General features: G+C 45.0%; 1 protein-coding gene across 1 annotated transcript in view; it reads left to right on the top strand.

Moving 5' to 3' along the window:
• The first annotated feature begins 3,352 nt into the window (after positions 1 to 3,352).
• Positions 3,353 to 23,341, top strand: part of HDAC6 (histone deacetylase 6) — a 48,156-nt gene continuing 28,167 nt past the window's right edge. The window contains exons 1-8 of the mRNA XM_065446396.2: positions 3,353 to 3,770; positions 6,283 to 6,441; positions 7,841 to 7,881; positions 11,099 to 11,198; positions 13,882 to 13,953; positions 15,290 to 15,420; positions 19,941 to 20,009; positions 22,127 to 22,253. Coding sequence (XP_065302468.1) covers positions 3,720 to 3,770; positions 6,283 to 6,441; positions 7,841 to 7,881; positions 11,099 to 11,198; positions 13,882 to 13,953; positions 15,290 to 15,420; positions 19,941 to 20,009; positions 22,127 to 22,253 — 750 coding nt within the window. The 5' untranslated portion in view covers positions 3,353 to 3,719. The remainder of the gene's footprint in view (positions 3,771 to 6,282; positions 6,442 to 7,840; positions 7,882 to 11,098; positions 11,199 to 13,881; positions 13,954 to 15,289; positions 15,421 to 19,940; positions 20,010 to 22,126; positions 22,254 to 23,341) is intronic.

Below are 23,341 nucleotides of genomic sequence, written 5' to 3'. Positions count from 1 at the left end.
TAGGCATACTCGATAACAAATGCAATAGCAAAGGTTCATGTGGTGTCTAGCGATACCGCATGACGTGTTGCATGAAACGGTGCCACTCGATGGCACACAAATTGCAGCCGATGCACTTTTATTTAGCAACAACGAAATAGCTCTTCTATTGGTGCTGAACTTTCTTTGCAATGTCGTTGAAAAAAGTTATTTTGGAAGTTAAGAAAGAAACTGCCATTTCCTCTCTTTACTGAGCAGTGGTGCGCTGCCAGTCTGTATTGCCGCACTGCGACAGCAGCATTTCACCACTGCCTCCATTTTAACTCCAGTGTGGCTAGGGATCAACACATCGTTTGTGGGTCATTGGAATGTTATTCGAGTGAATACGGTGGAATACAAAGCTACAAGTTTTATGAATACCAGTAATAGCCCACTTCTGCAGTCGTATTATCAAATTCCAGGTAAAAATGCCATCGCAGTAATTGTACAGAGGAAGAGTGGGAGAGGAAAGGCAGGGAATAACCGTATAAAAATACATTGCTCCTATGGGATGTTGGCTGGGAGAAGGAGGAAAGAAGCGTATCCCCAAAATATGTATTATGCAGAGTCATATCAGCGGGATTCCACTGTATAACTACCTGAAGTGCACCAAAGGACATAGTTTGTACAATCCAATCAGTACAGAGAGCCAGCTGCGTGTTCCAGAAAGTGAAGGAGGAGGGATTTCCCATTGTGGGACACTGATCTTTCCTTCACGCTTCCGTACAGTCAGAGTTGCACAAAGGGTGATTCAGCGGCAGACAATGTAATGGCACACTTCTGGTTCTCTCCTCCGGTTGGCTGAAATGACCCATTCTTTTTTTATTGCTCTACATGGTGTTACATAGTGCTATGGATTACAGGTCACGTTCAAGACCTTGGCACTAACTGGAGGATGGCCACCACCGATGACAATGATTATCCTTGGGCAGTCATCATTTAACCTTATATAAACAGCTGAAGTTTGTGTGGTTGCCCGAATATGGTGACACAGATGAATAAATTCAGTAAATATATCAACATTTCTGTGTTCCCACGATTTGTTAATACTACGAACACTTCATTCAGTCAATGAAGAAATCTGAGCCTTTGGTGCAACTCTATTGGTGAAAAGTGTACAATTATCTGCGTTACAATTCCTTTGCTGTACTTGATTTCTATAATTCAATGTAAATTTTAAAACAACTGTTGTGGGAAATTAGATGGCACTTTCTTTTAAAGGACATGCTGTGATTGCTGTAATTATTTTCCATGCTGTGAGAGAGGGAGCAATAACTGAAGAAGAAAAGACGTGGAGGTTAACTAAACTTTTTTCCAGTTTTCCAGAGAGAAGGAGGGAGAAGGCACTAGTTTTGATCACACTTTCACATGCACTAAGCCAGACGCAGCATATTTATAGTCGGACACACGAGTCTGTTGCCTTCAGGCATTGTTGAAGAGCTTGAGTGGCAAATTTTTCTTCAACTGCGAAGCTTTTCTTTCGAGCAACCCATATGGGTTTCCTTTGTAGCACTTAGCTACGTTTGGGTGGATGTCTCATTTTCCCTTTATTAATTACTTCTCTCCACCTTGCGGGTTTTCCGTAGAACTATTAGGTCCAACTTCTGCCTTTGCTTCTGGGTTGTTGATAGATTCGACTTCGCCTGCCATCTGCTAGCCGCCTGGTTAGCTCAGATGGTAGAGTGGCTGCCCCATAAAGGCGGTGGTCCCAGGTTTGAGTCCTGGACCAGGACGAATTTTTCTTCAACTGCGAAGCTTTTCTTTTGAGGAACCTGTATGGGTTTCCTTTGTAGCACTTGTCTACGTTTGGGTGGATGTCTCATTTTCCCTTTATTGATTACTTCTCTCCACCTTGCGGGTTTTCCACAGAACTATTACGTCATGCAAGTATGTTGGACTGCCATCGTTCATGACTGGAAGCAAATTCCACCTGTTTCCAGCCCCTGGAATTAATTCTGGAGCTTTCCCGACGCAAATATTGAGCGTTGGAGTCGCCAGTTGTAATCCAGGGTCCATGAAGTCACCATCAGGATGTCTTGTAGTCTGTTGCCGTTGAAGAGACTAAATGGGGAGTTATAGGTGCCAATAAGGGTGAAGGCCACTTTATTTTTTTTAATGCGGAGATACACGTAAATTGGTTTCGTCATGAGGTATGCACCAAATGGGAAATTAAGTTATAAGTTCTGTTCTGTGGATTCCCTGCACGGTGATGACATAAAGGCTTCATACCCAGACAGCCTTATTGCTTTCGACACGTTGGGTTCCCCTATTACCAATATAGGAAATCGGTGAAAACTTATTGACGAAAACACGAGATCAACACTGTGAGCATCGTCCTATATTACTGACCTGAATTTGATTCACATATGTTATCACAACTCGGCTCTCAGTGCAAAAAATCTGTTCTTGCCGCATTTATGTGAAATTGGCTGTAAACACACTTTAAAAATTTCAACTGAATATCAAGCTGGCTGAATTCAGTTAAATTCCCAGTTAGTATAATAGTGTTCCGTTTCTCTTCTAATTTAATGCGAGCTATCGTTATTTCTTTTTTTGTAAAAATACAATGGCTACTATAATCAGTGTGTTGCAGAAATTTGTGACGTCGTTGAGAGGAGGTTTTGGAATTTGAATGTGGCGTCACCACCTGTCAATGGCGTGGCCAGGGCTGGCACGCCGAGCACGTAGCCTGACCCCTTCCCCCGAATTTTTTTGTTAGTATGCGGCCTTCCTAGACCTTCTCATTTTTGGTCAAGTTGGTGCCTCCCAATTTCTGGCTACGCCACTGCCACCTGTCCCTCGCATATAGGATGTCAGTAAAAGAGTAACCCATTAGCCGTCACACTAGACGATCCAGCGTAATTGATGGCCAAATTAATGTCACTTTACCGTTTATTGCAAGCGCGAAGTACTCGTCAGTAAACTCGGACCAAAACAGCGGCAAACACGGAATATATCTGTGGATGTACAGACACTTTTATGACCGGCACAGCAATAAAGTACTCGCCATATGGCGAAGATCGTAAAATAGCGTGCGAATCACAGAGCCGCTTGACAGCAAATGGCACGCTTGACGTCTTCCCACAGCGGTGCCCAACGTAGCGATAATCTACTGCGAGCTCGTCCAGTGAATGCACAATTGAAATAAAATGCAAGCGCGTACGTCATTTTGGACGTAACTGATAGTGGCTAAGATTAAGAAATTAACTGATAATGCTACAAACAACCTACAACAAAGAATTTCATCGCTCCAAGGGTTTCATCAACTTGGCTGGCTCGCCGTAGGCAATACGACGACAGCGCCACCTGACTACATTTTTGGCAAATGCTCTGCAGAGTTTTGACGGACGATAAGGCTTGTTGATGCACTCGTCTTGCACTCGACCGTGAATTTTGATTGTTGCGGTCACGTGCACTTTTGACTTTTGTCACGTGCAAACAAACGCATATGATAGAGCAATCGGATGCTGTGGTGGTGGGCTGCTGCAGCCGCATGCCCTGCGAAGCCCCAACTATGCGGCAACATCTGTGCGCTTATTGCTGTTCTCGCGTAAAATTCGCCAGCGCAGAAGCATCCTGAGCGCTGTGCGGCATCGCTGAAGGAAGCGGCAACGCCTTCAAATCTGAAACCTACGGCGAAGAGGACCCCTGTGCGATTCTTTCGTTTTTCCATGCCGTGCATAGGGTCCCTCCAGTGAAGGATGGCCGCAGTAAATGACGGAGGCGACGGCGATCACGCCGCCAAGTCGGCGGTGAGTTCACTTGGCCGCAAACTAGATGCCTACATAGGTGCGGCACGTCAGCATGTTGGTTAGAACTACAGTGGCAAGAAAATGGTTGTCGTCTAGAAGCATTTCTCGGCAACATTTCTTGTCGGCGGGCAGCAAGTTGTCCCGCTTTTTATTTTTTTTAATACATGAACGTTGCTTTTTTTTATAATCATTTCATGAAAGCTTGTGGTGCACACTGCACTATCCATAGCAGTCATTGGGCAATCAGGTTAGCGAGCATAGAAAAAAGATATCTGATGTCTCTGTGGTCTTAAATATAACATTATTAATAAGCCGGTCCAAGACCACTGCGATCGGATAAATGGGGCAGGAAAGTGATAATAAGTGAACACCGCGTGTTTGTAAAATGCCCAGTGATAAGTGAAGCAGCAAAAATGACGTTGCAGAAAGTATGCATGTTTACAGTGTGAATCAATGAACTTCCTGTTCCGGGCAACACATGCTTGACACCCTCACCCCTTCTTTCCCCCGATCTATACTAAACATTTAAAGAATTCGTGAAAATTTGCGAGGCATCCTCAATTCCCATATGTTACTGATAGCATAATTCTCCAGGAACACATCACCTGGTATATTCTGCTTCGCTGTATTTTTGTGCAAGCACACTTGTATCTGCGACCATTTATAGTATATCTTCAAATTACCTTTGCTTGAATATGCATCTTCATCAGTGACAGCATGGGTATTCGAGCTGTTTTGACATTTTAATTACGGGAATTCCTCGGCTACATTAAAATTCATGGTCAGGATATCTTGCCCAGAAACAGATTCTGCAATGTGAGCAGACCATCCTGTGGTGGATTCTTTAAACATTTTTTATCTGACAGTGGTTGTCAACTGGTCTGCAAGATGCCATTCTGATAGCCTCACTATGTATCTTATTGGGTCCCTTGGCGATTTGCCCTGGGCCCCGGCATTTTTAACGGTAAGAGTGACATCCCTCATCTTACCACTGTCCTCGCCATGAAATATGCAGACGAGACTGTGCTTACCATAAGCACAGTTATCTGATAACCACAGTTTGTGACAGCTGCATCTTTATGAAGTGTCTTTGTTATCTGTTACAACTACCATGTCAACATTGACCTAGGTGAGCTTACTGTCATGTGCTTCACTTCATGGGGGCCAGCCACAGTTCTACACAAAACACAATGTCATATCCCGGAGGGGAAATGGTGGTGCCATCAGTTTGAGCGTTGCTAAAACATTGATATTGAAAGACACGAAGCAACTGAAACGTTGCTGTCATTGATATTGGAAGACGCGTCCAAACACGCTTGTTGGCACACTGGTGCAGTCACGGCAAACTCGAATGAGGAGTCTTTTTTGTTGTTACCCAAGGATAAATTCTGAAAAATCTGTGCTGTAGGTTATTCTTCAGATTAGTGGAAGTTGAAAAAGAAATTGAAAGTCTTCTCCCCTTGCCTAGAAGCCACCTTTCCACACGTGCAGCTTGTTCATAGCATTGTGGCATCCTTTACTCCAACTCTTAACCACACGCCCAGGTTTGCAGACGGCCATAAGCTGCTGTATTTTTCAGTGCCTGCTTAGTGAAGCCAAAACTAAAGATCACTTCGCCTATTTTGAAGCAGTTTATCACAGTTTATGGGCATATTAGGGTCACATCAACTTACTTTTATCTCATCGTTCCAAATCAAAGGAGTGGTAGAAGACCATGACAAAAGTTGTCCATGCTCAAGCAACAACAGGTATCGAATGTCTGGGAACATGGGCTTGCTGCAGGAGACTGCCGGCTCCCCTGCCTTGCGGAGTGACTGGGTGGACAGGGTAAAGCATTTAGGAGGCTGTTGCAGGGCTTATAGCAAGCAGAACCTTGTGTCCGTGCCACCTTCTTTGTTGCAGGCAGGAGACCCGGAGCTGAAATACCCCGCTCAAGGTCTCATCCATCAAGAATAATGCTCCTCTATAAGTGCAAATAATTTTCATCTGCCCTACTGTAGCATGAAGCTAGACAGGTTCCTCAGAAAGAAAACTTCATGGTTGAAGAATTCTTTCTGGTCTGGGGATTGAACCCGTGGCAAACGCCTTCTCAGGACAGATGTTGTACTGTCTGAGCTAACCAGAAGGCTAGCAGATTGGCAGAACAAATGAATTAAATGACAACTTGAAGCACAGGGATGTTGAATATGGAAAATCAGTTCTGCGAAAACCTGCAAGGTGGCGAAAGGTTCATGAGAGCGGAAAAAAAAAAAAAATTGTCCTCCGCCGAACTGTAGCACCAAGCTGCAAAAGATGACACTGGATGACAATTTTCTCTTTCTTGACCATTCCTCCAACTTGCAGGCTTGATTTGCCGAATGCTTCTCTATGTCTGTCGTCAATTCGATCAGTCATCAATTAGTCTGTTTAGGTACCACACCATTTTGAGCAATGCTTTGTCACCACCCTCTTGTGGAGTCCTATGCATGCCTGTTGCATAACTTGCACACTAATGTAAAGCTTAAATTTATAGGTGCCTATGGGCGAAGACACAGGCTTGATCTATGATGAACGCATGGCAGAGCATCGGAGCCTGTGGGACAGCCGGCACCCGGAGCGGCCCGAACGGCTGACGGCCAGCTACCAGCGCTGCGTCGACTATGGCTTGGTCGACCGCTGCTTCCGTATACCTGTGAGTGTTGGTGGCAATTCGACAGTGCATCATATCTTGCATGAATGTGTGCCACAGTATCATGCACATTCGGCATCAAACGTTTACGAACCATTGGAGCAGAGAAAATATTGAATTTCCAGGAAGTTTGTGAGCATAGCCAGCGAAGCTATGTCATACCATCTTTTCCATGCGTAGCAGTAAAGACTGGAAATTCGAATACCAGACTGTGGAAGTAGCTTTTTCTCTAATCCTGTGCTCTGTAGACATTTGATGCCAACTTTGCTTCCTGTGTTTACAAAAAACAGAAGACCTCACCTCTGTTTTGACTTACATTTCTGCATGAACTAGCGAAGGACTGGTAATCAGTTCTAGTTGAGAATGTTCTTCAGGCATACGACCGTGCTGAACTGTGACTGTTCTGTAATGTCCAGTCGCAGTTTAAAAAATGCTGGGAAGTTTCTTACTTTTGCTCACAAAAGTACATGTCCTTGAATTCTTAGCCTGCAGCTTTACACGTAACTTCAGGGTGTGTTAAAGAGCAGTGTTACACCAATTGAACTGGTAGTGTGTTCCTTCAAAACTCTGCGCCCACTTGTTTGGTGGGGAAGAGTTCTTTTAGTTGTTAGCAGAAAAATTCTGCACCTACCAAACTGCAGCACATTATTGGGAAGTTGTCTTTTCTTTCACTTTTATTTTCCCTTTGTGTTATTGTTTCTACATTTCAATGAACCCTTTAGCTCCCAAGTTTTTTTTTTGTAAGAAATGAGTAAAATTTACCTTTCTTTTCCCAGAACGAATTCTTCCACAATATATCCAGGGTTAGTGAATATGGTACATGTGTGGCTTATATCTTCTATTGACCCGAAATATTAATGTTAGTACAAGACATCTATCTACTCTGAAAAGGAGGCCTTCCTTTTACACACGTGAGGTTGGGCTGTCATCTGAGCATGTGGCTGTGAAAGGAATCAAAAGCATTGAAGAATAGGTTCAAGCATCGAAACTGAAATGCGATACAGGAACTGAGCCGACAAGTGGCTCGACAAGTACGGCTCGTCTTTGGTGACACTGCTAAAAAATAGCAGAGACATGCACAGTTCAATTTTGAGAGTTGAAGGGTCTAGAAACACAATTATTTTTCACTATGCTTTCTTTGGCTTCATTATCTGTTGGTTTAATTTGATTGCTATGATAAATCGAGCCGTTTGGTTCCCCTGATTGCTTCATTTCAATATAAAATAGTGCTCATAAATACAAGAACAGATCGCTAGAATGACACATAGCGCTGGTGGTGTGTGTCGTTCTGTATGTCTGTCCTGGTGTCTGTGTGTGCACTTTTATATCAAAATGAGACACTATTGTCACATCGATGACTGTGTGCTGCAGTTGATGTAAGTGTGCTTTGTTTACTTTGCAGGCCCGCATGGCCGAGGAAGCTGAGATTCTGCCTGTGCACGAGTGAGTGTCTGCCCTGCTTACGCTGGCTTGTTTGGGATTTCTAAAGTACGAAAACGACAAAAGAGTACAATTAAGGCTGTGCAAATGTGTTTGAAGTGATTTGAACTGAATTCTTTTTCTTTCTCTAATGGGTGAGTAACCTGATTTGGTGTTTGGTGTGTGGTTTTTGAAAATATTTGATTAAGGAAAACTCGGTTTCCTATAAGCATTAGTTGCAGTCGGCTGCACACATGAGAGTTGAAAACACAGCTAATGTAGGGTTTTCATCCAACGTGGTGAATGGCACGTATTCCGAGGCAGGAAACCTACAGTAGAACCTCGTTCAAACATTTTAGAAAAAGAAAGACACGGAAATAAACAGAAACGAGAAAAGCATGGGATCCAAAGTGACTAAAAAATTCAGGAGACTCAACTGTAGCTGTCATCTACATAATACAAAGTATTACGCAAAGTGTTGCAGCACGATACACCATTGCGTGCCGAGCTGGTGGGGCTGGAGAGACGCTTACGCATCGTCATATTTGTCACTTTGGCAAGCTTTTGTTTGCACTCCTCAAATTTAGCTAAAGTCAGCAGCTTCTTCACGCTAAGCAATTTTGGTGGGAAGTTTTGATGCTCCTACTCGGTGAGAATTCTTGCAGCATGAGACGCCTGTGTGCCTCTAGCTGCGGGGGCTCGAGGAACCTGAGATGTGCGTTGTTGTTTTGCTATTGCACGTTGGTGACAGGAACGAAATGGAGCTGGCTGGTGAAGGAATAGGATGCTGCCAGAGTGAAACATGCCATTCTCACTTCGGGCCGCCGTGTGTCTGCGTTATCGCCTATTAAAAGTGTGCAGCAGGCTTCCGACGGCTCTACGTGACACTCACTGTGGGACAGATAGCTGAAAGTGCTTATCGCAATAGGGTTGGGGTTGCAATAGCTCTGAATGTAACATGCGATGACTCGCGAGGAGATTTGCTCGCGAGGAGTTGTGGGATGACTCGCGAGGAGATTTCCTGGTAATGAAAAGCAAAACTGAGTTTGTGCGGGCATTTTTCACTTCACATGGGGGGGCGAGCACTGTGAGGAAGCTACCGTAGCGGCCATCTGTTGCTGTCCATCGTGCATGTCTCATGCCTTTTCTTGTTCACGGGATCTGGCAGCCGGAAAACATTATGCAATTGCAGTTTGGCGATGTAGAAAGATTGTGTTTTCCAGGAATGTATTAATCAGTAACAAAGAAGCGCAATGTAGTACAGTAGCATCTCAATGAGCCGAATCCGAGGACAGCACAAGAATTCTTACCACCCAAAATTCGTATCACCCAAGAACATTTTAAAAAATTGGGAAATTAAGGGGGGACGCTGCAATGAATTGACTTACTCAATTTCTTATTTTAAATTTTTTTTACACAATCCAATGATATTCCTTTATCTCGTGGCAAAATATTTGAAACACGGGCGTAGCAGAATTTCAGAAAACTGCACTTTTTTAGTGTGTTGTCTTCGAAATCGGGAAGAAAATCTGGTTCTGGAAGTGCTATCGCACTGTTGATTGGGTGACCGCAACTTTCTGTTGACGCAGCACTGCCATCTTGATATCACCGTCAACACGAGAGATCGAACATTCAGTTAGATGCAGAGCTGTATTTCTCCTTGCAGAAATGAAAGCAACAAAAGCGAATGCAAAAAGGGAAAACTAGCTTTGTGATTCGTTACTGCAGTTACTTGGCGCCTACAGAGCACTCCTATTGGCCGACTCGAATTTGAATCACTGGCATGCTTGTTTCGCACACATTTTGGCAGCAGTGAGCTATGCACTTTGCATGTTCCGAAGCCGGCATTTCAAGATCTGCCTGGTTACCTCGAGATACTTTCATTGCTGCGTCCTACCTACTGCCTGATGGTGACGAGCAGATGATTTGCACAAGATAAGGGAATTTGTTCACTTTCCTTTGTGAGTTGTTCGTAACATTTGAAATTTAGCACATTGTAAGCTAATGGGCTTAGGCTGGAACTTTGGAAAAATTTGTATGATCTCGAAATTTGTATCAGGCGGGATCGTATCACCAAGATTCTACGGTACTGGATCTTTTTTTGTGTTCTTGCTCGCAAATGTTGGTACCAGAAAATTGTGAGAAAAGGCATTGTGTCAATGAGGTTCTACTGTATGTACAAGGAAGACAGGCACGTTGAATAACATTCTTTGTATAGCTGTATGTTTGTATATTTCTCATCCTGTCATCTGTGCACTCAGTGCATTTTTCATATTTTCTATTAGAACTTCTATTAGAACTCACTTGTCCTGGGTGTCATTGGCTTCATGCTGGATATGTCAAGGATTGTCCCGCATGTGCGTGCAATTGTTTGCTTTGTGCTAAACCTCACGTAATTCAGAAGTACTGAATGCTAAAAGAGTAGGTATTCTATATTGACGAAGAATAGTGTTTTTTTTTTAGTTTTCTTCATCTAAAGGCTTAAGGATTAGCGGCTAAGTTACCAATGTCTAGCTTATGCATTGTCACACGGGTTTGTGCTATGTTACAGTATATTCATGTTTCTGACAATAAACCGCAGTTACCAGTCTGCACTAGCATAATGTTTCTTTCAATTTTTCTTTTTTTTCATTTTTCGCGCTGTTCTTCGTCGGTACCTCATGTAAGCAGCCCTACTCACATCTTGTTTCCTGTCATCCGCACTCGGCAAATCTGTCCTGTTCACTCCTCTAGTTGCCGCATTTTAGTGTGTCCTTCATCCCGTCGTGTGTGTGGTCCATCATGCTGCACATGCCGCGCCAATATGAAAGGAAGCACCGGCTTTGTGTTCAAAGCCGTTAATTTTCTTGCGTGTGTGCTTGTAATGAGGAGAAGTTTCGCGAGTGAGATGCCTCAACAGGTGAACAACATAAATCACTCGCTGCGAACGAGCTTCTGACTTGCATGTTTGTCAGAATTATTGTTTGAAGACAGACGAAGTGTTTTCTTTTTGTATTGGCAGAGAACGTTCTCGTAAGCTTAAAGCGATGCATAACCGGTCAAGTTCGTGGTTCCAGGCTCAGGAGCTCGCCATAGTTGCTAAGTACAATGACACACTACAGCGTGGTCATTGCCACCCTCATTTCCTTTTATTGGTGGTGTGAACGATGAACTGTAAGTGCAGTCTTTTGTTGAAGTTGGCATGGTTGTCTGTGAGGTTGCGAAGCAATGCCTATGACAGTCAGCACAGCGTTTGATGCAGGGCAGCACACTTGGAGCAGCTGAAGGATACACACGGAGAAACGGATGCCGATGCTCTGGAGGCCCTGTGTGCACGCTTTGACTCGATCTACATTCACCCGGTATCGTACTTTGTCAGTCCTTCACGATTTTTTGTCACGTTAGCCTGGTGGCTATGGCGTTGTGCTGCCGGGCACGGGGTCGCAGTTCAGTCAAGGTGAAATGCGAGAACACCTGTGTACTTGGATTTAGGTGCACATTAAAGAACCCCCAGCTAGTCAAAATTGACTTGGTATCCTCCCACGATGTAATCATAATCATAAGCCTCATAATCGGATTGTGCTTTTTGGCACGCAAAACCCCAGAATTTATTTTATGAATCCTTCATGATTAAGAGAAAGCTTTACCTCATGCACTACTGTCTAACTACATGGGAACAAAAAAAAATGTTTCTTTTTCGTCATTTGTGGCACTGAATTTACTGAGGTTTGTTGCATATAAAGGAATTAAATTAAAATCTGTCGACTGTTAGGAGAATATTCTTTTTATTTTGCAATTGTTCTTTTTGTTTACAAATGTTGTTAAAAATTTAATAAATAACTGAAACATCAAGCTTACACCTCTGTAACTTCGAAAAAAAAAATTGATATCACAGTTCTGTGAACTGTGTGTATTGACACATCTAAAGTATACAAAATTTATGTATCCTAACCTCCTGGAATACACAACAATTTGAGATTAGGACTTTTGTGACTCCCCCATAAGTATTGCAAGTTTCTTGTAAGTTGTAAACTTGTACATCAGCCTTGTCCACTTCAGATGCTCTAGCAGTTGCAGTTTACGGAACTGTGATATCTGCTTTTGATGCAGAGTTATGAGTCTGTGAACATTCTGCTTCAGCTGGTTTGAAACTTACCAATTCTTGGTGATTTTTGTAAAAAAAACTGTGAGTCCTTAAATCAATATGGCACTTCCAACAAGTGATGCAATTTAGCTCTCTCACCCGCCGTGGTTGTTCAGTGGCTATGGTGTTAGGCTGCTGAGCACGAGGTCGCGGGATCGAATCCCGGCCACGGCGGCCGCATTTCGATGGGGGCGAAATGCGAAAACACCCGTGTGCTTAGATTTAGGTGCACGTTAAAGAACCCCAGGTGGTCAAAATTTCCGGAGTCCTCCACTACGGCGTGCCTCATAATCAGAAAGCGGTCTTGGCACGTAAAACCCCATTAAAAAAGAAAAAAAAAAGCTCTCTCATAATTGCCACAAATTTCTTTCAGATTGTTTCGATGGCTGTTTATTGAGAACATTTCTGGCATTGCACATCTCTTTAAATAGTGAAATTATATTTGGTCTCAAAGTTAAGCCTTTTAAAGACAGCACGAACAAGGAGGACAAGGAAGTGATCACATGTGATGAGAGCTGAACTTCAACCAAACATAACTGCAGAAAAAAATGCTCAGTTATAGACTCATGCCACTCACATGCTAAACTACCATTGCATCTTGTCGTTTGCTTTGCGCAGAGACGGTGTCGTACCCTATGAAGTGTCATTTGCGAAGGAGTCCTTGCCTTCACTTGTCTTTTGCACTGTTTATTATAAAGGATGTTGAGCACATTTAGTTGGCTTCGAATCTTTCTTCTTTGGAAAAAAAGTTCCCCTTTTGCTGCAAGCCTATTAAAGCTTGATGTTGCATTCTAGCGTAAACATCAGTTTTAGCAGTCACAGTGGCTCGGTTTTCCTTGTTTAGCAGAGGTAAGGTTGTGGACGAGAATTGTTTCTTCAAGTGACGCTTCCAAGACAGACCCTGTCAGCTTTGCTGTTGGTGGATGCTGCTGCTGCCACCAGACGCGTCTTCATATAAGCAGTTTTCTGATTCGTTATGAGCGCTGTCCTGTGTGCAAGCTACTTGGCAAGATGACACATATGATAACAGTGGCGGTGACATACCCTGAATTGTATATTGAACTCGTGTAATGAATTGGGAACTGGCTTATATGTAGCCCAATCTGTGCCAGTGGCTACTTCTCTTCTTTATGGAATTACACAGTGAAACAACAAATGGTACCTTAAGGTCCTGTGTGCAGCGAATGTACACATATGAGCTCATAATTCCATCGTTAAAGTGAAGGTTTCTATGCCTTATTTAAAAACAATGTGCTTTAAAAAGCCACACACAGTGAAAAAAGAAAAAAAATAAGCCTGGCCAAATAGTTCCTGAATAACTCCGATAGATGGCGCTAGCTGTCCGAGAGCACCTGGAAAGTGGCAAAATACGAATTGGCAACCGTTGGTAGTGTGCTATCAATGGGAATAGGTGCAGACAGGAAGGTGTTAATTAATTGCTTCAGGAAAGCTTCATATCACACAGATTTGAAGATATGTGTTAGATCTGCATGTATATATATGTATTGTCACATGCCTGACTTTCAACTTCATCTCCACATATCGCCATCCACTGTACATCTTCTTCATCTGTATATATCATCACCAGCAGCACAGCTTGGTCCTCGTGGTAGTAGCATGAGCTCGGCTGGAGTAAAGCAGTTCCTTACAAGTGATGGAGGAGCGGGGTATTTGACCTCAAGATGAATTCATTGGAAAGGAAGTGACCACTCAGAAAGGTCACGTGGGTCGACAAACAAGTGGCCTGCAGGCCACTTGTTTGAGACTCTTGCTGTACTGTATGCATATATTTCACCTAATCTTCTACGGCCTACTCGAGCAGCTGCTGTGTAAGGAGATGTGTTTGGTGGAATCAAGCCAACCAACTTTGCCAAGACTAGTTTTTTTACTTTTGTTGCCAGCGGACGTACGAACTGGCATTGCTCGCGGCGGGCTGCACCAAGGACCTTGTGACAGCTGTCGTCCAGGGAAAGGTAGGTGTCTTTTTCTTTTCTTGGCTGTCATTTTCGCTTCTGTTTCTTGCTTGTCTCAGAAGTGCAGAAATATCTCTGGAAGAAGCATAGGCTACAGAACTTTACAACATGGCAGAGAAAGGTCACTGTTCTTGCTTTGTTTTGGACTCGAATGTTTTCACGATGTGTGCCAATCGGAGTAATGCTTTGCAGATGGGACAGTCAGTGCTTGATCATGTACGCATCATGCTTGCCTGTCTGCAATACCCAAACCTGGTGGGAAGGACATTTGGTATATTAGAACCTCAATACGGTAGAACCCCATTGATACGTTTGTCAAGGGACTGCAGAAATTAAAAAATGTAACAGCTGGGAATACGTAACAGTAAGGAAGAGCTCAAATCACAACAGCAACATCAGAAACAGCTCTGAATGGCTGCCAGGCAGTTATAATATATCTCGGTGCTTGTACTGTGACTGGAGATGGCACGTGTGTAATTAAGGGACAGGTATAATGTTCTGTGACAGTGACCCTTCTTTACTCTTGGCATGCTTCGCCACAACATTTTGCTTTGCCAACTGCTCTGTGCACGTTTTCTCCCACTGCTTGTCCAGCACCTGACTTATGCAACTTTGGTCGCTTGTTGCAACGTGCGAGAGCAAATTTCCCTCTCCGCCACTAAATCTTAGTGATTACTGCATTCAAATGCAGTGTAAAGTGCAGGACCATTACAGAATGGCAACATATAAAAATGGGAATGTTTTGAAAAAAATATTTTGTGCACAAAACAAACAGGGACGAAGAAAAGGATCAACACAAGGATGAGCGCTTGTCCTTGCGTTGATCCTTTTCTTCAGCCCTGTCTGTTTTGTGCACAAAGGGTTTTTTCAGAAATGAATCTGTTCCATCTAGGCTGACTCTAGCCTGACTGTGCTTCGTAATACATGGTAGTCAGTTGACTTTAGGTTGGGACCGTGCAAAATGCCACATACCAGCTGGGAATATGCATCAGTGAGGAATGTATCAACGGCGTTCCACTGTAGTACATTCTCCCCACTTATAATGTCAGTGATGCGTGGTGCCCGAGACATGAAAAATGTTCAGCACAATAGTGCGTATGTTTGCACAGTTACTGCATTCAAGTCCTATGATCCCATGAAAAATTTAGCATATAGGCTTCATTGTTGTTTCATTTAATGGAAAATTTAGCGTATAGGCTTCATTGTTGTTTCATTTAATGGCGCTCGCACAAGAAGCTGCACATGAAATTGATGCACGAAACACACAAAAAATTGTACATTCCCGGAGAGAAGGAGCTTCTCTTGGCCATTGTACGAGACTGCGTCTTGCGTGCAGGTGCGAAATGGTATGGCACTGGTCCGTCCACCTGGCCACCATGCCATGCGCAATGAGTACTGCGGCTACTGTTTCTTCAACAATGTGGCCCTGGCGGCAAAGCATGCAGTCGACGACCTCCACCTGAAAAGGTGTGGCCTAGGATTATTCTATTTCTTTTTTTTTCTTCTGTGAATAATCATTGGTGCTGTAAAATTTAGCGCAAGATGGTTCAGAGAAGTACGAGTGTTGATAACCATAATCTGTTACATTATAATTTGCCCTGGTTAATCATGATCAGGTTCAACAACCTCCGTTTGATGATCTTTGGGCACATCTGGGCCCATAAAGCAGTAAGCAAACGCCAAATCAATTTAGCGACTTATGGCATCACCACTCAGCATGCATTGCAATGTACAGTCGCGGACAGAATAAAATGGACCACGGGATCTCCGAAAACGTTCAATTCTCGAGCAGCCTGTAGCAGTAACCAGTAAAACTGCCCACGACAAAGTTGTTAGCATATTCTAGTCGAGGTCCAAAATGCAAATACCAGATTGCGTTGTGAGGTTGCGGAGATATTCAGCTTTTTCTTAGATTTCATGGTCCATAATATTCTGTCCGCGACTGTACATTACCCCTGTTTTGAAGTGACTATACCTTTTAGGCACCTGTACAGCTAGGGAATTTAGGTGTCTTTAATGCCATGGTATACTGACTGGTCTCTTACACGTGCGCCACTGTTACAGTTAAAAAAAAAAAACTTCTTGTGGCACTCTTTGGTTATACCTGTACCACAAAAATTTATGCATCATCATGGACAAATAGAGAAGAAGGAAATTACAGATTATGGTGCAAAGTCACATGTCTCCCATGCTGCTTATGTCTACGTTCAATTGTCTACTTCTGTGCCATGGTCACTCAGTGACTGTGGCATTTTCTCTGCCATTTCTGCATTCTGGTGCTAGAAGGTTGATGTGGCCTAACCGTGCCTGTAATCTGTGAATAAATTCATTAGACTTCCATTAATTCGACTCCAGTTAATCCAATTTTTTGGTTAATTTGAACTCGGAACAAAGGTCCTGGCCAGTGCCCCACGGGTGCAGTTTTGTGTTATTTCGATCTTCAAATTGTCCTTTGCCGCATGTTTTGAACTTCACTAGTGAGCATGCATGTGCCTGACCCTAATATTCACCTTAATAGCTGCAACGTCTGTCTTGGCAGCACTTAAAGGGGTTGGGACACCAAATTTTGAGGCTATAAAAAGCATGTTGTAGGCTGCTTCCGTATGCAAGGACACCCAGAACGAGGTATCGGACGCTGCAAACATTTCAAAATAATTTTAATTCAGCTCCAAAAAGTCATTAAAAACTCCTTCTCGTAGTCGAGACCCATCGCTAGCGCGGCAGCTACTACGTCACAGAGGAGGAACAAAAATATTGACGTCATAGCACACCAGCACAAAAACGTGACGTATGATGAGTAGCGATGAAATGCCGATTACGGAGCCTGCTGAGCCTAAAGCCCCTCCATCCACGCGCCACCGCCGGCGGTGGCGCGTGGATGTAGGGGCTTTAGCTGCGGTGGCGCGTGGATGGAGGGGCTTTAGCTGAGCCGAGCGACCGACCATAGCCTCCACTATGACCGAGCTACAGGCATATAGAAATCCTTTCTTAATGCAAAGAAGGGGTAAGACGTGCAGACACGGACACAGGAGGAGAGAAGTGGACAACACGAACGCCGCACGGCGGCCCGCGAATGGCAAACTGAGTGCGGCGAGTTGCCGTGCCGACGGGCCTTTGCACGTTTGAGTGTAAAACAGTAGCCGGCCGACTCCCAAAGGGGACCAGGATATGCGGCGCTCGTGTTGTCCGCTTCTCTCCTCGCATAGTCGCATAGTTCGGCAGCTCCGAGCGGTCTCTCCTTCGCTTGGCCTTTCTCAATGGGAAGGCCCGTCCACGTTACCGGCACGGAAACTCGCCGCACGCCGTTTGCTGTTCGCGGGCCCCCGTGCGATGGCGGTTTTGCTCGCGAACGGCGAGATTTCCTAGCCGTAGAGAGCACGGGCCCGGGACCCATTTGTGCGGCAGCGTTACGGCGAAGCGGCCAATCAGCGTCCGAGGAGTGGTCACTCTGTGCACCGACGCCAGCTTCACCGCCTCTGATCGTTCGGCGCCGCCGATATCGTGGCTAGGCCTTTTACGGTTCACTTCGAAGCTAAAGCTTACGGCGCTTCGGAATGAATCACCGACTCTCACAAGCCGCAATATTTTCTTACCATTGTTGTCGCTCTTCGCAATAATTATAATAATCGCGACATGCACTTCGAATCGCCAGTTGACCTCTGCTGGCAGAGCACGCGTATGCGCGAGCAGACGACGCAGCATAGTTTTACGTCACTGTTTTTTGTGGCCCACGTGACCAAGCCATGTTGCGTTTCCTCGTCTGTGACGTCATAGCATCCCCCGGAGCCCAGAAACTGAAACCGAAATCGCTCGGTATAATAATGCTATTATTAAATTATTTATCGGATATACATGAATCCCGCTGTGTGTATCGTGCTCCCTGAAGCATGACGGAATGTTTGAATCAACAAACGCATGAACGAAAATTTTGATGTTTCCACCCCTTTAAGGTGCATTCACCGTATGATAGTTGGCGATGAAATGCATGTTGCCGCCTGCCAACTTTCACGACATGTGCTGAAGGTCATCGGGTCGCTTCTCGCAGATTTGTTACAAATTAATGGGTAATGCAAGAGCATTTTGTATGTGTCTATAAAAAAGAAATATAAAATACACTGCACACACAACAATCACAGACATTATATTGCTTGGGCAAATACCGTAACGCGCTTCCATAAATATCGCGAATTGCACTTGCATCTTGTTTCGCTTCTTGCCACCTTAACATCGCAAACAATCGCACTGTACCCTCCATAGCTACGATAGCAGTGCTAGCCAACAGCGCCGTGTTGATTGGGCTCACAGCTCGAGTTTGTGCATGACTGTACGGCCAGTCTCGACTATTCGCTACGTAAAGCAAGACGTCGTTAGCGCTCACCGCTTGCATTGCACTGCACTTATATATACACAGGGCAGGATATTGTCACGTGGAGTGACGTATGAAGAACACAGTAGCAATACTGTGAAAGACAAAACTTTTATTGGGCGAACCTGTGCCCACAAAACAGGCTACACTTATAGCGCAACGATAGCGGCGAACACGGTCGGCGATCGTCGAAAATCTGATCTGCTGGTCAAGCGCATCGGCTTTTATAGATCAGTTGTCAAATGTTCCAGAGTAACGGCTGGGACCCGTGTATCTTCCACAAAGTTCTACACTATTCGCGTCGCGCATACACGCAATCAGATTACACAAGTTGCGGGGGAAGACAGCGGATGGAACCATCGATAACATTCCAGAAACTTCTTTTACATGCAGGCGCGGCCTGCGCTGTGCGATAACATTTGTTAGGTGGTGAGAAGTGGTCGCCCCATAAAGATAAAGAAGTACACGTGTCAATATAAACCACGTTCTTACTTTGCAGACCAGTGAATCTTGCAGCGGGCCAGAATGACCACATTAACTTTCTCCGATACAACAGTGAAGAGAAGAAAAGAATGCTCCGTACTCACAGTGAAAGCTGGATTTGGCTCGTACCAACACTGCAAACACACTTGCACGCTTAATCCGCAGCTATTGTAATGCACATAACATCCATGTACTGTAAAATAAACTTGACCTGAAGGCTTCTCTCCGCATGAAACACGGCAGAAATGCACAAAATGCCAGCAAACTACTTGCAAACATTGGTGTGACTGGCCGTGCCTGTGCCATTTGCAATATGGCTCACCGGATGTTTACAATGCAAGCAGCTTCCGCCTGTGTTCCCTCCATTCTCTCCTAATCCCACATTCTGATTGGCTTGAGAGAAGCGATGTGTTTTTTTTTAATGCTGACGAGAATCAGTCTCGGACTGATTGGTGTGACGAGGGCTTTTTTCTTTCGTGCGGCGAGGGCTGTTTTCTTTCGTGTGACGTAGCTTTTTTGGTCACCGACTGGAAATTTCTCTTTGTAAATGGGGCATTAGGGTGTGGTTAAAGCGTCGGAAGACACACAATTTCCCGCCGAAAATGCGGATTTTTCGCCTGGAATCGAGCTAACACTGCCAAATGAAGCAGGGGTATGTTTGGATGCTTTTGATGTCTTTTCTTTTTGATTTGGCCCTCTGGATAATTTGGTCAATATTGTTGGACCTGTCAGATTGAATTAACGCAAGTCAACTATACTGGGAAAGTGGCGCTAGCTAAGTGACCCCAAGTATTGGCATCTCCGAACATTGAAAAATATACAGGAGGCTGGGGTTAAGCTAAGCAATTGACCAAGTAGTTCGAAGATGTGTAACGATCGCTGAAGTGCTTGTTTTCGAAGCCCGTGTGCATTCTTGCTTTCTTTTTCTTTTTTCTTTTTAGATTTTGAAAACATTCTTGTACTGCCTTCATCTATTTTTTCCTGCTGCGTTCTGTTATAGATATCCTCTGTGAGATAGTTTTGTTTTGCACTGTGTGAAATAACACTCATTAAGCTGATGTGACGTGGAAGAGCGACGAAAGTACCTGTTTATTTTCACCAGCAGCACATGACCTGTTTTTGCACATGTGCTGTACAGGGTTCTGATTGTGGACTGGGATGTGCATCATGGCCAAGCCACTCAGTATGCCTTCTACGAGGACCCCCGGTGAGCCTGTCTTAGTGTCGCCTTTGTTTCTTTGCAGACTTACCAAAGAAAATAATTCCCTGCAGTCTGTAAGAGAACTGCAATAATAAGTCTTCTCAAAAAAGAAAGCACAAGATTTTCAATTTTTCAAATCTCCCATAAATTTTTTTTTTTGCAATTTGAATTAGGTATTATATCTATCATTTGTATTTCCATTATTTCAGAGTGCCGAAGCAGGCAGGTAGTTCTAAAAAAGATATTTTCCTGGAACTATGTGCAAGTTTCAAGTGTAAGTGCCTGAACTCTAAATGGCCAAGTAAAAATGCACAACTATTTCAGCTCTGTTGCATTACCCAAGATGAGTTGGCAAATTTTGTTGTGTTTCCAGGCAAAGTCCATGGTCTGTCATGCGTTATTCATTCACCTTGTGCAGGTCCTTTTCAACATGGCGCTTTTTTTATGTTAACAAATTTATGTGTTCACCATAAGGCGAAGAAGAACAAAGCTTTGCATACCGGCATCGCGGTGCATTGCATGCAGACTGGTGCATCCAGCTGCAGCTGGTAGCGTGACATGCTAACCACTGAGCTACCATCGTTCAAATTATTGGCTTTGCTGCTCGTGCTATGTGCAAAACGTGTGCGTGGTGGCATCAGAGATTTGCAATGTGTTTGTACGTATTAGGAAGCCAATAGCAAACAGTACACTTGCGCAGACACTTATGGCATTGCCCTAACCTTGCTAAAAGCAGAGTGGCAGGTGTCCATAGCTAAGGCGCCCACTTAACTGTGAAGACACATACGAAGCTGAATATTTTGCAAGCAGAACACCATTATACAAGTATTGCTGACAAGGTGGGTTATCTCTCACTTCTCTGCAATGTAGTAATGGAGAGTTTTAGCACAGTCCGGTAAACACAAGTGGACTGGGTGTTTTGCCGAATGAGCAGAGGCGCAAACTTAAAAGGCTTACATAGTGCAGCCACCTGGTGGTGCAGAGCTCAACCAAACGTAGAGCCGATATTGCAGAAAACAAGCCTATCTTACTTTACTGTTGGCGTAAATTTTCAGCAGCAGTACATTTACACTACTGCCGAAAAGTTACACCAGCAGCAAGGCAGAATACACTTGATTACTGCAATATTAGTTTTGTATTTGTCTGGTTGACCTCTGTGCCACCAGGTGGCTGCACCGTGCAGGTCATTCACATTTGTGCCTCCACTCATCTGGTAAAACGCCCAGTCCGCTTGCATTTACTGGAATACTGGGTGCGCTAAAACTCTCTAATGACTCTAGTAGAGACTTAGCTTTAAATTTGACTGCCTGTGACTGCATAACTTGCTTGGCCTACCATGCCTAGCGTGCTGTGTGCCATAGCATACATGACGCCACAGCTGCAGCCTTGGCTGTTTCCCACGTTACCACTGTGTTATGCAGACACCCTGGTGTGCGCAGATCTGCAATCTACCATGTAATTCAAGGACTGAGATAAGATATGTTCACGCGAAGGAGCATTTCATGCACACACCCTAACCATTGTATACAGGGCAGGCTAACTTTCTTGTGTCAGTGTTTTGGAGTTGTGAAGGTTTTGTGTTAGACCCTGAGGCCTAGATCGTTTGCAGGTGCAGTCAAAGCGCGTACAAGTGATGGTGTGCATCAGTGCTGGTGCCATGCTTTGAAGCCAAATGGGAAGCCCTTTATGGGACACTCCCATAAAGTGCACCAATGACTGCGCAGTCTGTCTGCATGTGGTAGCATTTCCAACGCAAAGAGGTGGAAGTAACTTCCTCTTGCGCTTTCCATCTGAGCTAACCACGCCATCAGGTGGCGCCGGCAGTGGAGTACTTGCACCATCTCTCATCGCAGCCACACAACTACAATACTGACCCTTGCCATTGCATGCACTATGGCATGCGGGAAAGTCAAACCTCCAGAGATGAGAGCGTTGTGCGGGGAAGACTAACATTGAGGAACACGTAGAAAGCCAAGTGACTCCAAGTGTGTGTGAATGTTGTTGCCAATGCTCGTCTCTTGTTTCTGCGTGTTCTTCATGTGCCAACATGTTTTGTGAGTTTTTAATGTAATAATGATCAACAGAAGGCAATTTCCTAAGCTTTCCCCGTGCATCTTGTACAGGGTTCTGTACTTCTCCGTGCACCGCTACGAGCATGGCGAGTTCTGGCCCGAGCTGCGAGAGTCTGACTTTCCTTATGTGGGCAGGGGTGCTGGTGCGGGCTACAACATTAACGTGCCTCTCAACCAGGTAGGTCTTTTGTAAAAGAATCTCAGTTAATCCCTCAAGTCTTATGGCGCATTCACACCGAAGGCGGGGCGGGCAAAGCGGGCAGGCGGAAAGCGGAAAGCGGCGAAAACCTCCTCGCCGAGCGGGCAAAGCAGGCGGAAAACGCGGCGGGCAGCCCGATCGCTCTCGGACCGATTTTTTCCGCCCCGCCGGAGCTTCCCGCTTTCCCGCAGCCAACCAGGGCTCGAGGAGACAAGCCGACTCAAATGGCATCCACCGAGACAGCTGGATTTTGCGCTGCACTTTAGATCGACACCATTAAATGTTGCGCGATGCTATGTGACAAGAGACACGACGTACTCAAGGACACTGAATACAAGCATCAAAGCACTGGCATGACCAATTCGCTCTCGTTCTTGCAAGGCGGGGCGGACCCACCAGCGGTGTTGGCGGGCGGTCTTCGAGCTTTCTGCTGCTCGTCTGGAAAAGCTCCTGAAGTGGCGGCGAGTAGAATGCCAACTATTTCGTGTTCTTCATCCGAGCTGCTTCACAAGTGGTTAGCAAGCGCGAGCGGCCGTCCAGACGACGGTGGCAGGGTGGCGCGGTGACGACGCGCGCGTGCGCGTGCGTTGAGGACGGGCGAGTGGTGCCAAGAGATGGCGACACATGTGCCATGAAAACGCCGGATGCTCCGCCCTCGCTGCCACGCGGGCCGCCAGGCAAGCCGTCCGGTCTGAACAGGCGCGCGCGCTCACCGCCTCGCCGCGTTGAAAATCCGCTTGGCCGCTTAGACGCTCCGCTTTCGGTGTGAATGCGCCATTAGGGTCGAGTGTACATGTCTATGCACTGTTGAACCTCATTCTAATGAAGTTGTGTCCAACACAAAATTAGCTTCATCACATCTCAAGTAGCACTGCTGTCTTCCTTGTTCTTCAGCTCCAATTGGACGGGCTTCTGTGCCATGCTTGGGTAGCATGCAGCCACACGCTGTTACAGATAATTCAGTGGCCTCTGGTTGCTGCTCTGATCGGGTGCCTGTGTATCTGCCTTCCCTATGGCATGCCCTTTAGCTGTAGGACTTCGCTTTGATCCCTATAGGCTGTTGACCT

This window comes from Dermacentor albipictus, chromosome 8 (assembly GCF_038994185.2).
Source record: "Dermacentor albipictus isolate Rhodes 1998 colony chromosome 8, USDA_Dalb.pri_finalv2, whole genome shotgun sequence".
In the NCBI taxonomy this organism is placed as follows: Eukaryota; Metazoa; Arthropoda; class Arachnida; order Ixodida; family Ixodidae; genus Dermacentor; species Dermacentor albipictus.
Note: the sequence above shows the minus strand (reverse complement) of the source record. Positions and strands in the feature narration are given on the sequence as shown.